Genomic DNA, 19,673 nt, shown 5'->3' with positions numbered 1-19,673 from the left:
CCCAGTAGCGCCACCTAGTTGCGCCTTGCTGTTGAGATAATGATAGATTCCAGTGATGTTGGAAAAAAGAGATTTGACCGTGGACTACGTTTACAGACCGGACGGCAAACCAATTTTGCCAGAATGGGCTAAGCGTTTGAGCCAGCGCAAAACGTAATGGTTAAACTAACACTCACGACAGCATGTTGTAGCTGCATGTTTTCTGAATTGAAACGAATTTCTAAAGCTTCACTTTGTATTGCAAAAATTCAAAAATTCTACGAGTTTTGAAAATATTTGGTTGACGCATGTTCCCAGAACAACATGTTTGCTATGAGCACTTGAAGGTATCATTGCTAAAGCAGCGAAATGAGGAACCGAAATTAGAACACAGATTGCTCGAGAGAAAATGGATATAGTCCTTAACAGGATTTAGAGTCTTTCTCAAATTTTACTTTTATATTTTGTTGCGTTTGTCGCTGTTTGAAATCGTGGTTTAAACATTGGCACTCTGTAAGACACCGAACATCGAGACATGTAGACCAGTTTGATAAATTACGACAGCAGAAACAAACTGCAAGCAAATCTGTGGATTTTTAGTGCAGTCATGCCTGGACTTTATCCGGAGCCCTCTACAACTTTAAGAAATAAATCTTGTTTTTTTTTTTTTCTTCATTTGCTACAGGAAATCACATGGAGGTGCTCTTGTGCTCACATGACAGTCTGAACCATGGCAGGAGAGATCAATGAAGGTACAGTGCGAGAACTTCTTGTCTCCTTATTGCAATGCAACCCTATCAAGTACTGGATTTTTTGTTCGTGTTTCCCGACGCAGAGCGTTGACAGTCTTTCATAGTTTGCCTGAGTTACTGGCCATATGTTGACTTTTCTTCTCTACAGTAGCCATGAAAACTAAGTAATGGGCATTTTTGAGAGCTTTAAGATGGGAACAGTTACTCCACCTCGACACGATCCACTACTAATCGATATCGACTCCACTGATGTTGCCTACAACAATAATCCTCGGCTACTATAAGTCAGGATTAAAGAAAGTGTTTCCCGAAAGTTTTGATCGCGTTTTCCTGCCACGTTAAAAGCTGGCAGGGGTGTTTTATAGATCGCAAAGACTCTTAAAGAAGTGGCAACCTCAAATAAAATCTTGTTTTATCGTTACAATTAAAAGTCATGTGATAGGAAATAGAATGAGTTGCCCAACATGGCTGAACAGTACATTGTGGACTCTTCGTAACCATTCATACTCAAAAATTGCCACCCACCAAACAATGTGACAGAGCCAATAGTAGATCATACCAAATTTCTTGAATTATTTCAGGTGATTTAAAATGTCAAATGCAATTGTGCACTTTTAATTGTATACCAATTCTCTTTTAAATGCTGGACCACTATGAACTAAGCTACTTGAATTATCTGACATGTTCTTTTTTTCAACCCAGGCAGATATTCTCATATTTATCAATTTTCAAAAAAGTGAAAAAGCCAGTCCCACCTCATATGAAAGCTCAAATCAAACTCAGCATTGACTGACACTGACACAAGACAAGGTCCTGTAGACACCCTGTTTGATCAGATCAGATCAAATTGTTCAGGTTTTTTGAGCTTGTGAGGCTACAGGTGTTTTTTCCTCTTACAGGCTCCGTTCCTGCTTATTACAGGGAAGTGTATGAGGCAATCCGGTGTCGGACAGACGAAAAAGTGCAGGTTGAAGTTTTTCAAAGATTGCTTCAAAAGACAGATCTGTCCAAGGCGGTCCAGTGCCAGGTGAGAGGGTGTAACACTGAATCTCTTTTGCACTTTCATCCAGCCTCGAACTTCGTGTTGGCAGACCCACTAAAACACGAGTGCTTTTTGCCTTCTGTGAAAAGACAAAGAATTCATCATTGCTGGATTTGGTTATGTCTGTAAAATATAATTAATTCCCCATTTCCTGATATCCTTGAATATCATTTGTATGTTGTCAAGATACCACTGCACAGAGAACTATAAACCACCATCAGGGCGTGGACCTGAAAGTGGCAATCTATTCACTGTATGCATTGTCATAATCATTCTTAGATTGCAGAGCATGTGGACTACACTGATGGATTTCTGAGCAAGTTGTCCTTTTATAAATTGCTGGCTCTGATTGCTGTGGCGCAGCAAGGGAAGCAGCCCAGCCCCAAACTCTTGGAGAACTACATACAAGGCAGGTGGCAACATTACAGTGTCAATCTCAGCTATTCCTCCTTTGTTATGATATTCAATTGCACTTGGCTGAATGTTACCATTTCATTGGTCTGCATTTTATGGCTTCCATGGAGGTAGTAGCTCGTTTGCTGACTTGATTTGGATCCAATCCCAAACTTCTGTGATTATTTAAGGCCTCAATGTTTTTTTGCGTGTGGCAGCTCACTCTATGCCATTTCCTCTCATGTTCATGAGCAGGTTTTCTACATTTGTCGCAGTAGATTACATTCATTGCATGACCTCTTAGGAATGCACAGTGAGGTATGAATAAAAGATCATATTAAAACGTGCACAAACAGAGCTAGTCTAGTAATCTGGAGAGCAGAGGAAAGTGGTTTCACCATCAGCATTCCTTGCAGTATTGATCGTGAAATCAAATCATGAAGAACAAATAGCGGATTGAAAAACAAATATTAGAAGCTGGTTTTGTTTTTATAGAGTTGCCAAAGCCTCAGCTCGGTGAGCCGAGGGACTTGAGCTCACTCAGGATGCAGCCAGCACAGGAGGACGTGCTGACAGTGTCCCAGACGCTGGATAAACTCCTGGCTCGGGACACAGTCCGGGTTGAGCTCATACCTGAGAAGAAAGGCTTGTTTCTGAAGCATGTGGAGTACCAGGTCACCAGCCAGGCAAGAAATCCAATAAAAGCTCTTATTTCGGCATTTCGTGGGTACCTATGAACTAAAATGATCATAGCAAGAAGGACCAGGTGTACAAGTTCTTTTTTATGTTTTTGTAAGGTCATGGATGAGGGGGAGGAAAGTCATGAAGAAAAAGTTAATAAACATCAGAATGTGTCTTCTCACCAATGTCTCATCTTTCAACCATTGTTTATGTTTGCATTCAACTGTTTGCAGCAAAGATTGCATTGAGGAAAATGTAGTTGCAAAATAGTTAGTAGAGTCATTAGCAATAAACTTAGAATATATCAAAGCATCGATAATTGATTTAGACTGGATATTCTTATAGGTCTGAGTTTTTGTCACGGCTTAACACTCGCAGCTCTGATGTTCGTGGTCGTTGATGTTTTAACTGACTGTTACCGGACTGAATTTGAGGGCACTCACCCACTTTCTGATTATGTTCTTTCTTCACTTGCCGTTTTCAGCGGTATAAAATTTCAGTTTATCGGCGCTACAGTGATTTTGACGTCTTCCATGAGGTTATGCTTCAGAGATTTGCCTACCGGGTTGTGCCAGCACTCCCACCCAAAAGGATGTTAAAGGGAGGTATGTTACTTTTCTGGAGTGTGTGGGTTTTTTAACACTTGATACAATCTGGAAATTTGTTAAGCACCTTTTGCTTAAAAGAACTAGGATGTTTTCACTGTCTGTTTTCAATACAAAATACTATTCCTATGATTTTCCCATTGAGATTGATTTCTCGGCCCTTAAGAAATAAGAAAGCAAGTGATGTGTAAATCGGAAGTTGTCTCAAATTCACTAAGACATATTGATTTGAAATACTCACTTACCACACTGGACTTGACTTTGATACTTTTTCATTTTTTCTTGAAATGTATTTGGCTTAAAATGAACAAGGCACCACACTGCTCTGTTTAACCTTCTAGTTTTAGTTGTTTGGGACTCGCCTTGGTATTTCCAATTAATGGTCAAGTCAAATGTTGCAAATTACCACCACAGACGTTTTGTTTCGCTTCCGCTGTTTATCCACAGTCCTGACGTCTGTTTCTGAGCGTGAATTCATCGAGGGGAGGAGGCGCGCTCTTGGCAGATTCATCAACTTGGTGGCACAACATCCCTTTTTCTCAGAGGATGAGCTGGTCAAGACCTTCCTCACCTTCAGTGGAACAGTATATTTTTCTTTTAACTAGATTGGGTCATTTTATAGCCCGGTCTGTTGCGCCATAAGCTTTGTGGCTGTGAGGGCTGGCAGTGAAACAGATCTTCTTCCAGTGAGCCTTATTCCCGCCTTTGTCCAATCCTCACCTTTCTTCCCGAACAGGATGTTCAGACTAAGCTGCGCGACGCTTACAAGAAAAGGGGTGACGAGTTCATGACCAACAGAATTGCAACCCAGGCAAAGGTTTGTCACGTTTTGACAGAAAAATCACAAAGTACTTAAAAATTGAACCGGTAGTCCTTGTTTTCAATCATCCAAATCTCATGGAATTGCTTTTGTGTCATTGTGTTTTGTAGGAATACCTCCCTGGTGACATCCAAGCCCAGTTCTCCGCAAGCAGAGAGCTGATCAAGAATATCTACAATAGTTTCTACAAGCTGCGGGAGAAAGCCGAGAAAATAGCAGAACGCTCAAAGGACAACGCAACTGATCTCCTCATGTTTGGCAGAGAGCTCAGGTATTTCATTATTATGGGCATAAAGTTCGAGGCATTTAATTTCACTTCTCACCATCAAGTCTTTCTAGAGTACTGAGGAAAAAGTGTGGTCTTAATAAGATTTTGAATCCTCTAAGATGTTTTGCCTCTTGTGCAGAGATAATGGCCTTTTTATGGCTGTTTGGCCCCTAAGACACTACAATAATATATTCACTCTGTCCCTGTATTAATGCTGTTTTCCATAGCATGCTGGGCTCAGATACTTTGTCTCTTCCCGCCTTGGCCTCGTCACAAAGCACCTGGGGGACCCTGCGGCGGTCTTTAAAGAGTCTGTCCGTGGAGTTTGCTGTGTTGTCCGACAAAGCTGCTCAGCAGGTACAGCCGTCACACCCTCACACACACAAACACCGCCTCCTCAGCAAGACTGACTGAGAAACAAATGTTGTTTTTCCTCTTGTCCGCAGGCCAGACGGGAAGAGGATGATGTTGTGGAAAAACTGAATCTTTTCCTTGACTTGCTGCAGTCCTATAGAGTAAGTCTTTTAATGGTGTCAAAGCTTAGTGCTACTTGAACGTCATCATGACAGACGGAGGTTAGATGAGTAAAGTCCATCTACACAGGTCCCTGAACTCCCTTTGGAAATCATTATCAAGATGTTTACATGCCACCACTGTGCTCACTGCAACAATCCTTGATTACTGTGTTACATCCTTCCCCTCCTGAAGGAAGGAGATCTGAAGTGAGGGTAGTTTGGTATTTGAATGAAACTAACTTACTTTGTAAACCTAAAAGCGTGACATGGGACCTCAGACCTTAGCCTTATTGAAGTTGTATTTTTTGAAAAATTCTATGGAAATTCTACATGGGAATTTCTATTAAATGTAACATTCATAATTTGTAGAATCATTATTGTTCGCGTGTATATATCCTCTTTTTCTTTCGCCTGCTCCCTTCAGGGGTTACTACAGTGAATTATCTGCCTCCATCTAACAAGATCCTCTGCACCCTCCTCTCTCATATCCTCTTTCACTACATCCATACGCCATGTCCTCTTTCAAAATATATGTATATATCATCCATTTGTGTTCATTATTTGTTATAATTTTCCCCAGGATCTTTGCGAACGGCATGAGAAGGGAGTGCTCCACGAGCACCAGAGAGCTCTGCATAAATATGGTATGATGAAGAGGCAGATGATGAGTGCCACAGTGCAGCCCAAAGAACAATCATCTGTGGAGCAGCTCGAGTCAAGAATTATTCAGGTGGGCTTCCTGTTTCAGCTCTCCTTTATTTTAGGCACTTCTAATACTTTATGACTGCTTCCAGTCATTCATGCATTGCAGTAATATAAAATCATCAATTGGCCATTTTGCTTATCCAACTGTTGTGAGAGATTTAGCCATTTGAAAAGAATGTGTTTATGATCTCACTTTACCGTGATCATCATAGACAGAGAAGGTTTTCTTCTGTGTCCTGGAATAACCTCACTTTATTCTGTTTAATTATTAAAACTTTCTTCTATATATTTATCAGAGTGCCTCAAAACTGATAACACTGCCTACGCAAAGGGCTACGTTTTGCTACAGGTCATTTCAATATTTAATACTTATCTTAGTTTTAAGGAAAAGAGAGTTTAGTACAGACAGGTTAAAAAGTTTATTAATTTTCTAAAGGAGAGTAGTTATTCACTTTAAAATGCTGGTGGTCCTTTTTTTATATTCACATTTACTGTGACATAAACCAAGGATGTTTTATGATTTGACTAAACAGTAAATTGGGAAAATTGCCCAGTTGTGCGAATGAGAGAGCGAATGGTTGTCTGTGTCTATGTGGCCCTGCGATTGACTGGCGACCGGTCCAGGGTGCACCCCGCCTCTCGCCCAATGCCAGATGGGATAGGCTCCAGCGTCCCCCGCAACCCTGAGAAGGATAAGTGGTAGACGATGGATGTTCGCAAGTCTTCCCAAAATAATTCGTACTACCCCTGATGTTCTCTGACCAACACCCCCTTAACAAGCTGGTTTTAAGATAATCGCTGTGTCTTCATTGTGAACATTTGTTGTGATACACTGGACTCAAATCAGATGTGCCTCTTCATGCCTATTGAGAAGAGCAGGGTGGGAACTTCTTATTCTAACATTTCTTTAGAGTGCATTGTTCAAAACTGTTTGGAGGATTTAGTGATTCGTGTCCTGTGACAGTCTACTAGACAAACACATAACACCATTTTCTGAACAGCCAAAGGCATTTCCTTCATTAATGGTCTGTTCCTGTTGTTACACTGCGACCAACAGGCGCACCAGTATGCCTGAAAGGTTGATGCTACCAGGATTGTGATGTTCATTATCGAGGAAAGTAAATGTTACCAGGCGACAAACAGCTATTTTCTCGGGCTAATAATTACAAAATGTTTATTCTTGCTCAACACTTGAGAAAAAAAAGTTAAGGGCTGACCAAGTGTCCATGTTAGGTTAAAACCAATATAGCTTTTTCAAAATATTCATTTGTGCCCAAACTGAGAGTTTTGACATAATGTTGATGGTAAGCTTACTCACATGGGTGAGTAAAGGGAACGGAGCCACTTTCACCCCCTGGAGCTCCAAACGGCTGCAAAGCATCATTTATTTAAGGGCTGCTCAGGAAACCCCTGTGCTGTCTGTTAATAACTGCCTCTTACACATGTAATACAGCTGCTGTGTGTCATCAGTGACTCTCATGGTGATGAAATCAACCATAAGACTAAGAAGATTATCATGGTAAGTTTCACACTGTTTTTTTTCTGTCAATAGCAAGAAAATGCCATTCAGACCATGGAGTTGCGCAACTACTTCTCCCTGTTCTGCCTTCATCAAGAAACGCAGCTTATCTTCACCTACCTTCCCATCACCTCGCACATTCTTGGGGCTTTTGTTAACTCCCAAGTGCAAGGACACAGGGAGGTGAGACTGCTCTTCTGCATATTTTTTTGCCTTCACTGTGTTTTTAAAATCCAACAAAAGATGTCCTAGAGATAGGTACTATCATTGAATGCATCTCTTTCCATTGTTGGATTTAATGGGGCTGCTCATGTAACGCTCAATTTATCCATCTATCTATCCATTCATCCATAGCAAATCTCTCCTTTTATGATATAAAGTTGCGATATTCCCATTTAGTGACATCTCTGTGACCCTATGATGAGAAATTGTCATTGTACGGAGTGACGTCACAACTCAGAAATGACGGTGTGCTTTCTCTCCAGATGGGAGAGGTGTGGACTGAACTCCAGCCAAAGCTTGGCTGTCTGTTTGGCGATAATGGATTGAAACCCTCCACTAAGGCTTGAATCCACTGGAGATGCAGGAGAGACACACTGCTGGTCATGAGAATCACAAATGGGAAAAGGAACTGCTTTGCGAGCTTTGAAAAACATTGAAAAAGCTCAGTTTAATATCACTTTTCTAAAACACAAACATGTGATGGTGTTTTATTTTTTTCCTTTTTTCAACCTGTCCCTGTATTGGCCTTCCAATTATTTTGCTTACCAGCAGAGAGGAACTTTTTTAATAACACTGCATATGTGAAGGATACTGCATAGTTTATTCATGCACTCCAAAGTGGTTCAAATGGCAAAAGTTGACACTTAGGGAAAGAAAATTAACGGAAGAATTATTTTATATTTCCCATTTACAGAGGGTTCAGAGTTTTGCATTTAAATAACTTGAAACCAGTGTATTTTTGATAGATAACATAGGATATCCAGTGACATATTTTTATGGTCTTTTTTTTCTAGCTATTTCTCAATTACTTTGTTTACTACAATGTAGAGCAATATGAATTTCTTTCTCTGGTTGTAAGAATGACTCTCAGATGTACTCCATAAGCTATTCCTATGCACTATAAGCTATTGATTTAACACGGAAAATGAAGTAAATTAAAATAAAAACTAAACACCTGCAATTAATCACGAGGATTGGATATTTTGGGTAACCTTCTGGTCAAATCCTTATATCCCTTGAAAACTATTTTGTTCATGGAGCGCCGCGCCGACATAGTGAATATAGAAACACTTGCCGACGGCAGTTCAAAGTGTGTACAGGTATAACAGGAGAGTTGAACATTTTCTATTGATAATTAAATGATCTGCTTGTAATATATTTTAATTGCATGAAATCAAATTAAGACTTACTTAAAATGAGCCAACACTTGTGGGAAAGTTACCTCAACACTTGGTGAAAACTCAAACTGAGTAGATCAGATAGCTGTTGATGCTGACGACACTAATATGCAAATCAAGATAAATGCACAGTTTTATTTTAAGATCTGCATTGATGTACATATGACATAAGACACGATGGAAATGAAATAAAAAAAATTCTTATACTTGGCAAGAATATGACGCTCAACAATTGCTATTGTAGATATTTTATTAAAAAAGAAATATTTGTTCAAAACATACATGAAAAATAAATGGAAACACTTTTGGCATGCACCACTGCTGTTTCTTTACTGATTTTGGGAGGTCTTTCCCTGAACACTGTAAAGCTGTTTTTCCTTTGTGTGTGCGAATGGCAGCAGCCTGTGCGATTGTTTTCTATTTGCAAAATCTGGCAAGAACAATTGTATCAAGTGAAAATGAAAGTCTTGAACTTGATGCAATTCTATAATGTTCCCTGGATCTTGGTACACAAGTCAGTTTTAAGAAGAAACACAGAGAGGCAGCCCCACATTGAAAGAATGCACTGAGGCTGGCATGTTTTGGTCTCAGTCATGCCGAATAGCCATCATCAGACATCGACACTGGGGGTGTGGGTGGGTCACAACTCCTCCACCTGCTCCAGTGTGTGGCTTAAGATCACATCATGACCCTGAAACTTGAAGTAGCCCAAGAACTTCTTCTTCTGAAGCAGCAGTGGGAACCAAAGGATGTCGTCAGCCCACATTTGACCAAAGGGGATTTTGTCACATTCAAACCACTGCGGCCGCATCTCTGTGGGAAAGAGACAAATCATCGCCTACTTCAGGTCCACTCTAGAATTAGTTCATCACAGTTCCACATTATTTCTTGGCCACTTCTGATCCGTCTGTGACTGTAAAGCAAATCTGAGATAACAATGGGCATCTTCGTTGACTTCACTGAACATGGATAAAGGTGTAAACAGTTCTGAACTGTTTTCTATACAGCTAATCCTGCTCACTGTGTGAGGGGCAGTTTTTAAGGCTGGACTGGTTGCCCTTTCAGTCCCAGTGCCACATCTAGACACATCCAACTATTCACACCAACAACCCCCAAGTGAGTCTTAAATTAGCCTGCTGAGTGCTTTTGGGCTGTGGGACCAAGGCGGAGAACCACAGTCACAGGGGGAATATGAAATGACAAAATTTAAAAGAAAAACGTCTAATTGGCAAAGGAAGTGTTTACTTGCTCCAGTTTTGAAGTATTCTGAACACACGAAGGCTTATTTTGTGTCACCCATGCAATTCTGTTTTCCTCATGTCTGCTGCCTGTGAAAAAGATTATGTGAAAAAAAAAACAACCCTCCAACGAACTAACAAATCTTCACAAGGCTCAATGGAGTTTGGGCCAAAGAGGAAGCCATTCAACCCAGCAACCAATCACTTTGAAAACAGCATATTGTTTGAATTTTTTATCTGCCTCTGCTGACATCGGTGCTTTGCAAAGTGCATCTGTAGTCTCATTATTTTATTGGAGGACAATCTGGAGATTACATATTGTGGAGAAGTTATAAGCACAAACAAAGCAAGTCATACATGTTGCATATTTACAGCATAAGAAAAACTACTTCCTGTAAATTTGACCCTTCAATTTTCTCCACTTTGCGTCAGTTATGTAACTTGGTCTGGCATTTATTGCCCGCTCTGCTGAAACACAACTTTTGTTCAGCTATAATAGTATGTGTGGGTGAATGACTGCCATTTTCTCAGATTCATGATTCAAGACCACTTTAATGCTCACACCATGTCTCTTTTCATTAAGTTAAGTGGATTTCAGTTGAGTGCGTCCACCATTTATCTCTGGAACCCCTGGCTGCTGTGTTCTTTTACTCTCCAGACTAATGTTTTTACTCCCAATGTGGTCGTTTTTTTCTGTGTCTGCTCTTCAACCAGTCAAACTTGTCTAAATTTTCAGGAAACACAGATCCTGGGTCTCCGCATGCCTTCCACTAAGCACTTCCTATCTCCTTTGTGCAGCCTATTTACAGTGAAAAAAAAACTTCCCGCTCATAAACTACTCTCCTTTGATAATGTGCCAGCAGTTCTCAAACTGTAGTTGTGATAAATACGCTTAGAAATGAAATGTATGCAAATCAGTTTTAAAGGTAAATAAATAAATAAAAGATGTCATAGTCAAACAAAGGCCTCAGTCTTTGCTCCTGGCAGTAAGTAAATGGTCTCAGCTTAAAGAGCGCTTTCATAAGCGCTTTAGACTAGATTACATTCACCTGTTCACACACAAACACACACTGATGGTGGTAGAACAGCCGTGTAAGGCATGAACAAGTCCATCGTGAGCAGCAAATGCCGAGCTTAAACCTTAAGACTTGGAAAAGATTTTGAAGTCTCATGTAAAACTAGACTGTAAAGACTGGTTTTAAGACCAGACCAAAGATTGTGGATCTTACATCTAAAAACTTTGCAAAGATTTCGAAAAGACTCGTGGAAAACTACAACTATAATCTTTTCCCATCATGCTGGTGCCAGGTTTCATGTTTTATTGGAGCTCATCTATTGGCTGTTTATTCAGTCTTTACGGTGAAGGAGTAACACAAAGACTTGGGATAATATCAAACGAGTTTGATATTGTCGTGAGACCCAAGTCCAGGCAAAGACTGAGCTACAACCGCTCTAAGACTTCAAGACTACCAGCTTCCACTGAACAACCGAGATGACGGGAGAGTGCTGCAACTCCAGTCAGACTCCACTATGACTCTTAAGATTTCCTTTCGACTTCCAGCTTTAAGTCTGCGACTGGAAAATCATAAGATGTGGGCCGTGGCATAAGGAGTCAGTGTCTTGCTGAAAGACACTTCAGCAGGCAGACAGGAGGTGCCGGGACTCAACCCACTAACCTTCTGATTGTGGGGGTGCCCGTCCTACCAACTGAGCCCCATTGTGAAAAAGGACAATGCGGTCAGGATACAGAGGTTTTTTTCTTTTCTGTCCTTTTCTTGTTATCTACACCAGAAACATGGACAACCTTTTAACTGAGCTTTCAGTCCTTGGACTTTTGAAAAGGTCTTGTTGACTTTAAGGTCAAATTAAGGCTGCCTGGTATGAGAGGGAACAATCACGAGCGACCTGCTTAAGATGAAACAAAAGTCAAAAGGCATGTTTTTGGCAGGACTTCATTAGTAAAACTATATCTGAACTACCAGACAAAACATTTCTACATTCGTGTGCTAGATTTTAATTTGATACTATTTATTTTTCCAAAACATTAATGTTATAAATCAAACATAAATTCTTTTTTCAGTTTTCTGGGGGGGAATTTTAGTGATTGTCTTTAATTTTCTTATTATGGTATGCCATGTTAATGGTTGACAACAACAAAAAAGAAAGTAACAAGTAAAACACTTTTTTGACACTACCCATGGCACTTCTATACAGTATATTGCATGTGTGTGTGTGTGTGTGTGTGTGCGTGTGTGTGCTCCTGTACCTTCTGATTCAGTGGGTTGCCCGTTATAAGAGTCGGCTCTAAAAACATGGACGTCAAGCAGCTGTGTCTCTCCAACGAATTCAAACTTGATGTTTCCGATCTTCTCGAGATGGTCTACAGTAAGACCACTCTCTTCATGCAACTCTCTGAAAAAAAGAACCCAATATGAAACAAGTTTTAGGGAATAATTTACAACTATATTGCCGGTCAGTTTTTCTTTTGGAGTCAGGCAGCTTGATTTTGCATTTTTTCCTATTATCTCTCAAGTATAATATTGGCTGAACCGCAATCATCCGGTAGGACTGCAGGGTTAGGGGTCGCCCAACAAAAAACAAATGAATAGTTTTTGCCTTCTGCACAATTAATTTTTCAACGTTTCTTTTTGTGGTATCTAGGAGTGTTTAGTGACAGGTGAATTTTATGCATAGTGTTTGACCTGTTTTGCCCCTCGGTAAGTGTACCAAGCAGATTCACAGGCTAGTACATGGAATTTATCAGGGAGTTCTCCAGAACTTGTCTTAAATACTAAACTTAAATAGTGCCCTGTTTGGAATAACACAGGATATCAAAGAAACTGATCCCGACATATTTCTTAACATGATGAGTTACCTCCTTGCTGCATCCTCAATAGTTTCCCCGGGCTGAACTTTGCCCCCGAACCCATTCCACTTCCCCTCTCCGAATCCTCTTTTCTTCATGCCCAGCAGCACTTTACCCGGCTGGACCACCAGCACCAGAGTCAGCAGCTTGGAGCTCAGCATCTCACCTGCCTCCAAGAGGATAAGAGGAGAAACAAACCCCGCATGAACCCCGCATTGTTGCACAAACAGTGCAAGCAACATTAGCTGGGGATTGTTACAGTGGGACATTAAAATTCTCACCTGTTTTAAATGTGTTGCACAGCAAACCAGTACCGAACTACAACACAGTATCTGTCCTTTGTTGAATGCACTACAGAAGAAAGTGTTTATACACAGCGCGTTCTGCTGATCTGGAAAAGTTTAGTTGGTTTGATCATGTGCAAACAATGTTCCGCGGGAGCTCTTGTGTTTACACGTGTCTTCGATGATTTGTGAATCCTAGGAGAGCGACGGAACGATGGTTTTCGCCACGCCCCGAATTGATTTCACTAGTCTCTCATCTTTTCGCGTGTCATAGTTTGGTTTTAGTAAGAAAACTGGCTTTAAACATAGTCTGGGCACGAAGTTCTGGTGGATCATTCTACGCAGATAAAAAGCTTTTGCAGGTATGTAAAACCTTGACCAATGAAATTCGTACCGGGCGTGGTTTATCCGTCCCTCCCCTAGGATACCTACAAGAGACGCCGGTTCAGTTTTAAGTGTTACCCTAAATTACGACCGAATAGAAAAACGGACGCTTTATTTCACGGAACGGTTCCGTTTAATGTTGTTTATGTGGTTCCCGGTTTCACCGCCAGCTTTTACCAAAGTGTGACATGCAGTTACGTGAATGTTAATGTAGTTAATGTAGATAAATATTTTATATGAAATGGCTAACTATAGAGCATACACAACTTTTATCAATAACAGCAGCGCATTTAGCCTACCACTTTGAATGTGCAGGTTATGAAAATCATAACCATAGCTACAACGATATTTTGAGCTAACGAGTGATAACTACAACATATATTTACACTTTTTTTTTGGTAAAATTGGAATAAGAGCCAAGTAGGAACTGCTTCGCAGGAAGAGGACGTATTAAATGGTAACACACCGCACGGTGTCACAGCACCATGTTTTTTTTTTTTTAATGTATGACTCTATTTATTGATTTTTATTTCCCTCTAGCGTGAGTGTCGTAGAGCACCCAAAGTCCTCACACACTAACAAAATAATGTGGAGTGCTTTTCACCGGAGGCTCGTCCACACGTCGGTTCGTCTTCAAAAGAAGTTGAAAGGGAAGACGGCGGCGGAGCAACGGTGGCTCCGGCGGCAGCAGAGCGACCCATTCGTTAAAGCCTCTCACGCCCAAAACTTCCGATGCAGAAGCGCCTTCAAGCTGCTTGAGATCGACGACAAGTTCAGGATTCTGCAGCCCGGATGCAGCGTGGTAGACTGTGGAGCTGCACCCGGAGCCTGGAGCCAAGTGGCCGTCCAGAGGGTCAACTCGGCCGGGACTGGTGAGGGCACACGGTCCTGCACACACACAAGCTGCACTTAAAGCACTTTTAGTTAAAAAATCAAAACTTATATATGCAGCAGTTTTTTTTTTTTGTTTTTATTTTTTTTATTTAATTTTTTTTAATTTAATTTTATTTTTTTAAAGTAAATGATCAAAATATGCCATGTACGGCTAGGTTATTTTTATTATTTTTGTATTTTTTTCAGTTTGAATTAAGCAAAAGCCCATGAGATAACATTTTCTCCGATACAACAACTTGGAATATATTTGTGTACTTTCCCTTTTGCAAACGGATTTCGTAGTTGTCATGATTAATTAATCAATTTTACAGTGTCTGACTTTCATGCTTGTAAAAGATATGCAAACAGCGTCAAACTGAATTAGGAATCCAATCACAAGTATTTGCATACATCTAGATTTGCATACTCATAATTTTTCTGGATTTTTATTTCATGTAAATATATAGATTATTATTCAGAAACAGGCCTCAGGACTCTGAGATATTCATTTATTTCACTTGTTGCCCAGCCCTGTTTGTAGCTCTCACCCATTGCTCTTAAAGCTCTTAAAACAGACATCAAAATTAATGCCGTCTCAAAAACAACCAAACTTTAAATGGGTTGTGTATGCAGGATACACCTTGCATCCATTTTTTTTATCTGGAAATAATAATTATTATACGTGCAATTATATAATCAGCGACTTATTCACACTTTTGTAACAAGATTGTTTCAGAAAAGGTGGCTGAAGGTGAGGGAAAATACTGCATGGAGAGGAAACTGCATAGAGTAGCATAACTGAGATTCGATACATTTATTTTTCTAACCTTGAGTGAGAACCCCTCTTTTTTTAGTATTTGCTGAATCAGAAGTATGCAAAGCAGAAAAAACAGCTATTTTAGTATTTCTTGGATCAAATATTCATGATCTAAATAGACCTCGGGCACTTTCTAGGGATTAGATAGGGAAAATAACAGATTGCTAGGTCACCATAAAAGAAAACCTTCTCAGATGGAGCAGGCCCTCCATTTCAGATTTTTAAAACTCAGACACTAAGTCTATGGAGTGTCGGGTGAAGATACACACAATTTGTCAGGAAGCATCATGCATTAAAAAAATGCAAAGGATTTCCAAAGACGTATCCTTGTCCAAATACGCCATCAGTGAAAATATGATAGATGACTTTGAGCAGTAGTATCATTCCACAGTTGAAAGCAAGTTGGCAAGTTATTAATGGTGTGCGATTTATGTGTAAATTGAAAAAATGTTAGCATGTTGGCAAAGAATAATAGAAAGAAAAAAAAAAACAGCCTGGCCGCTTTCATTTGACTGTTATTTATTGCCATTGATATAAACACACCAAGCTTCATTTTATTTTTGTATAATCTCAGTGGCAACAATTAAAATTCAAAACACATGGTTTTCGATATACATATTTCTTTTTTTCCTACCATTTGACCTTGGTCATAATAAACACACTATTGCTGAAGTGAAATAATGAAGTCATATTGGCATTGGCGGCAATGATGGATTCAGTCATTTTGCACTTTCAAAATCTAACAATAATTGTAAATCACTGTTTACAGAAACGCATTATTTTGGCGATGAGTCTTTCTTCGATAACAAAATGTTATCCTTTATTTGGCCTTCATTGTATCACCTGTAGGGTTTTGGTACTTTTACTGCTTTAATGTTTGCAAGTTATTAGGAAAAAATGTTTCCTTTCATTACAGAAACAAACTTTCCACGTGGCACAGTTGTTGGTGTTGACCTACTGAATATACCACACCTCGATGGTGCCCACTTCCTGTCCAATCATGACGTGACCGACCCTGCCACACATGCCAGTTTGCTCAAACTTCTCCCAAACGGTCAGGCACAGGTCATTCTTAGTGACATGGCGCCGAATGCCAGCGGCTTCCGAGAGATGGACCACGAGAGACTCATTACTTTGTGTTTGTCTGTGATGGACTTGTCTGAGAAGATTTTACAGCCTGGAGGCTCTCTTGTTTGTAAATACTGGGACGGGGCCCTCGCTCATAAACTCCAAGGGAAACTTTCTGCTGTCTTCAGGAGTGTTCAAACTGTAAAGCCAAACTCCAGCAGGAAGGAGTCTGCAGAGAGATATTTCATTGCCAGACTGTATAGAAAGCCCGTAATATTATAGTACTTGTCCGAAATCATCAAGTTTGATGCTTTACTTGAGACGCTCAGACCCTTGTGCCTTCTAGGAACATGAGAATGGGTTTCATTTAATGACTTTTATCAGGGGGGGGCACTGTTGAGGCATCGATGAAGCTCACTGCCGAGGATACAGATAGAAAAACATTACACTCTCACGGCCTTGAGTTTTATCCCTCCAAACCAAACAGTCTCACAGTCCTGTTTCGGTTACATGTAAACCAGTGCAAGCATCATCATTCTGTTATTCCTCAAGAGCCCTGCGCTGTTGGTCCTGTGAAGTTTTTCCTTTCCCCACTGTGTTTGTTCGACATTCTCTGTTTGGTATTTGCTTATGGTAATAATGTGCACTCCCAGCCATGTAGAAGCATGTAATCACTTCCTCACTGAGAGCTTATGAAGGCAAACCTCATGCAAAAGAGTCACACGCAGCTTGACTGATGGGAAGTAGTATGATACTGAAGCTTGGCACACAGCTCAAGTTGTTAGACTTCGCCGTCTGACTCTTGAGTTATGACCGGTGATTTATTCAGGACATTTTATTCAGAGGATCCTCTTATAAATTGCAGTACTCACAATGCACTAGGAAGGTCATATTTATTTTGTTGTCGGCCGTTATCATGCATTCACATTTGACTCTGTAGTTGTCCGTTTTTAATTTGTGGTAATGCAATGAAAATATCAAAGCAGTTTAATACCCGACACACGAGTTGTATAGTTTGTGTCACAGAACATAGTTCAGTCATTGAACGATATGGACATGGTGAAAGACAATCAGAATTTGTTTTTGAGGTATTAGGCCATTGAGAGCTACCTGTGCCATTTCAATGCTAGTATTCAAGCATATGTTGTATAAAAATGGACACAGCCAGGCTGACCTTACATATTGGTCTAAAGACTACTACATTGCATCCTCCAGTTCAGCTTTTGTAATTCTTTTTTCTTTTTGCAAGAGTGGGTTTAACATATCTTTGTGAGAGGTTGCTCCGACTAAGAGGCCATGCCTTCATTGCAGACAGCAGCCGCAACCTCTCCATGAGCTTTTGCTCTTAGATGGCTCTCATATTAATGACTGTCTCAAGCAGAGTATCTCAGACTTGAGGTGGGATTGAAAAGCCAACAGTGAGACTTTATTGATGCAACCTTACATAAAGCCTCTGTTTATAGTGGAGCATGCTCCATACAAAGGAAGTGCTCTGTCACAAACATTTGCTCCCCATCAACATATTACATTTATTGGATCGTAGACTGCTAAATGCCAGACATCCTAGTCCTTTTCTTTTATTGTCCACAGATTTAGACATTTGCCTGGGCTGAACAGGTTGTAGAAAATAGTTAAAACGCAATAAATACAACAGTAATCACACAATTCCACATAAATGTTTACAAATTAAGTGAAAATACTGCTATCTTGAGGCAGTTTGAGTTCTTCAAAACATGGAGAATTGGATTAGAAATGTGTTTGATGTGCACATCCAAGGTGTTTTGTGTCTTCAATAAGAGTTTTACAGATATTTGTTTTTACTTTTAGCTCTGAATGCCCACACCATTATCATCTATTGAAGGTTCCCTCTAAAACATTTTTAACTTACTCTCAAAAGAGAGTATTGATCAATGAGAAATTTGGGAGGATGAAAAGCTGCCCATCATCACTGCTTCCTCCTTGATTAATGTTTTGATATCTTTAAACCTGTACCTCACAATATTGGATCCTTAAAGCTTACTTATCAACTTCATGGTCCTAGATACCTTTTAATAAATGTAAATGCGCATCACAAGAGCAGACCTTAAGCCCATTGGTGGACCTAAAACAGCAGTATCTTGATGCATTTTATAATATCACATCAGTCCTGACGTGCTTCTTCTATGACATTTGCATCTTTTTACATTTTTTTTTTTAGTTTAACTGGTGTTAGAATTTTGCTGATACTTGGGTGATTCAATCGGTCCAATGCTGTTTGGTATTTATTTTTTTCAATTCCCAGAACAATCCCCTTTGTTTCAGCGAGCGATGTTGGGAATTACATGAAGGTCCTTGTTTAAGTTCGACCTGGAAGATCCAGATTCAAGCTGCTGGATATAATGGGTTAGAGTCAAACATTTGACACAGCTCACAATGGTCCCAGCCCTGTAGGGGCAGGTAATGCCATAATCTTGGATGTCATTCATTGTAAAACCCCACCAAAAATAATAATCTGCCGCCTTGCGCCACCTTGGATCCTGTGGTTCTGATTTGTCAGTAAAATAATATTGTATGATGCATAACAAAAATTGCAATTTATTCAAAGCTTTTCTGATGAAGCTGTTAAAATATGTTTGAGTACCTTGTCCATATGAGGAAGCAAAATCCCAAAGATAATGTTTCCAAATTAGCTCACTCCATTTAACTGCGACAGGCATTTTAGTTAATGTTTAGTTAGTTAATGTTGACAACACATAATCCCACTGCACTTTATGTTACACTGAAGATGTGTATATAAATCAACAATTTTACCAGTAACATGATACTTTGTTTTCATGTTCGACAAGACCAAATTATCAATGTCATGCAAAGGTGTTAGCAATGGTGCAATTAGAACACAGTCAAATGGTATCTGGTTAAGCTGACAGTAGCATCATCTAGCAAGGCTACAAGCTCTAATGAATAGTTGCGGAGGTCAAGGTTGGGGTGGGGAGTGAAATTTTAATGCTACATGTGGTGTAAACAACCTACAATTATAAAACAAGTTTCACAAACTATACTTTTGATGAATTAAATTCTAATTATTATTTGCCTTCACTTGTGCGCCTGCTTGATCTGTAGGAACACAACTGTGTCTGAATTTGTGTTGCCTGTTCAATGTTATTTTTCATGTTATAGAATAAAAACTTTGGAAGTCTTTATTTTTCCCCTGTGTTCAATACATGAAGTTGTGCTCCTTGACATTGGGGGCTTTTTGTGTGGTGGTTAGAGTCCTGCTTTTATCATTGCTGTATTGAAAGTTGTATCTCTCTCACACCAAATCAAGGTCTCTCAATAATCTGTTAAGTATACGGCCTGTTCACTCTTGTCACATTTTCCATTTAATTTCTCACGCTTTGTAGAAGTTGCAAGATATATGATTGTGCAGACATCCCTTCTCCCTTCCTTTACATATGTGATGGCCTGAGTGAATACAGGATGCTAAA

General features: G+C 39.9%; 3 protein-coding genes across 8 annotated transcripts; 2 read left to right on the top strand and 1 right to left on the bottom strand.

The window, feature by feature from the left end:
• The first annotated feature begins 75 nt into the window (after nt 1-75).
• snx8a (sorting nexin 8a) lies at nt 76-8,994 on the top strand. Of its 4 annotated transcripts, none has more exons than XM_086176498.1 (14): nt 76-153; nt 665-731; nt 1,631-1,758; nt 2,053-2,182; nt 2,662-2,852; nt 3,332-3,452; nt 3,900-4,036; nt 4,189-4,269; nt 4,383-4,543; nt 4,768-4,897; nt 4,987-5,055; nt 5,636-5,785; nt 7,313-7,462; nt 7,765-8,994. In XM_086176498.1, exons 2-14 carry the CDS (start codon nt 710-712, stop codon nt 7,846-7,848), a joined length of 1,554 nt encoding a protein of 517 aa, XP_086032624.1. In that variant the 5' UTR covers nt 76-153; nt 665-709; the 3' UTR covers nt 7,849-8,994. The 4 variants fall into 4 exon arrangements, with proteins under 4 accessions (XP_086032624.1, XP_086032626.1, XP_086032622.1 ...); XM_086176500.1 differs by lacking the exon at nt 76-153 and adding an exon at nt 7,214-7,279 and having other exon boundaries at nt 357-731; nt 7,377-7,462; XM_086176499.1 differs by lacking the exon at nt 76-153 and adding an exon at nt 470-492.
• nudt1 (nudix (nucleoside diphosphate linked moiety X)-type motif 1) lies at nt 8,857-13,445 on the bottom strand. Of its 3 annotated transcripts, none has more exons than XM_086176506.1 (4): nt 13,065-13,445; nt 12,793-12,949; nt 12,184-12,329; nt 8,859-9,492 (listed from the first exon to the last, which is right to left on the bottom strand). In XM_086176506.1, exons 2-4 carry the CDS (start codon nt 12,942-12,944, stop codon nt 9,320-9,322), a joined length of 471 nt encoding a protein of 156 aa, XP_086032632.1. In that variant the 5' UTR covers nt 12,945-12,949; nt 13,065-13,445; the 3' UTR covers nt 8,859-9,319. The 3 variants fall into 3 exon arrangements, with proteins under 3 accessions (XP_086032630.1, XP_086032632.1, XP_086032631.1); XM_086176505.1 differs by having other exon boundaries at nt 8,860-9,492; nt 12,793-12,953; XM_086176504.1 differs by lacking the exon at nt 13,065-13,445 and having other exon boundaries at nt 8,857-9,492; nt 12,793-13,041.
• Nucleotides 13,446-13,879: 434 nt separating this feature from the next.
• mrm2 (mitochondrial rRNA methyltransferase 2) lies at nt 13,880-19,490 on the top strand. The gene is made up of 2 exons (XM_086175891.1): nt 13,880-14,323; nt 16,058-19,490. Exons 1-2 carry the CDS (start codon nt 14,038-14,040, stop codon nt 16,489-16,491), a joined length of 720 nt encoding a protein of 239 aa, XP_086032017.1. The 5' UTR covers nt 13,880-14,037; the 3' UTR covers nt 16,492-19,490.
• Nucleotides 19,491-19,673: the final 183 nt, after the last annotated feature.

This window comes from Fistularia commersonii, chromosome 28, assembly GCF_037954325.1.
Source record: "Fistularia commersonii isolate RoL2024-O1a breed Wild chromosome 28, RoL_Fcom_v1.0, whole genome shotgun sequence".
Taxonomy (NCBI): Eukaryota; Metazoa; Chordata; class Actinopteri; order Syngnathiformes; family Fistulariidae; genus Fistularia; species Fistularia commersonii.
The sequence above is the reverse complement of the archived record's forward strand: the minus strand, read 5'-3'. Positions and strand labels throughout refer to the sequence as shown.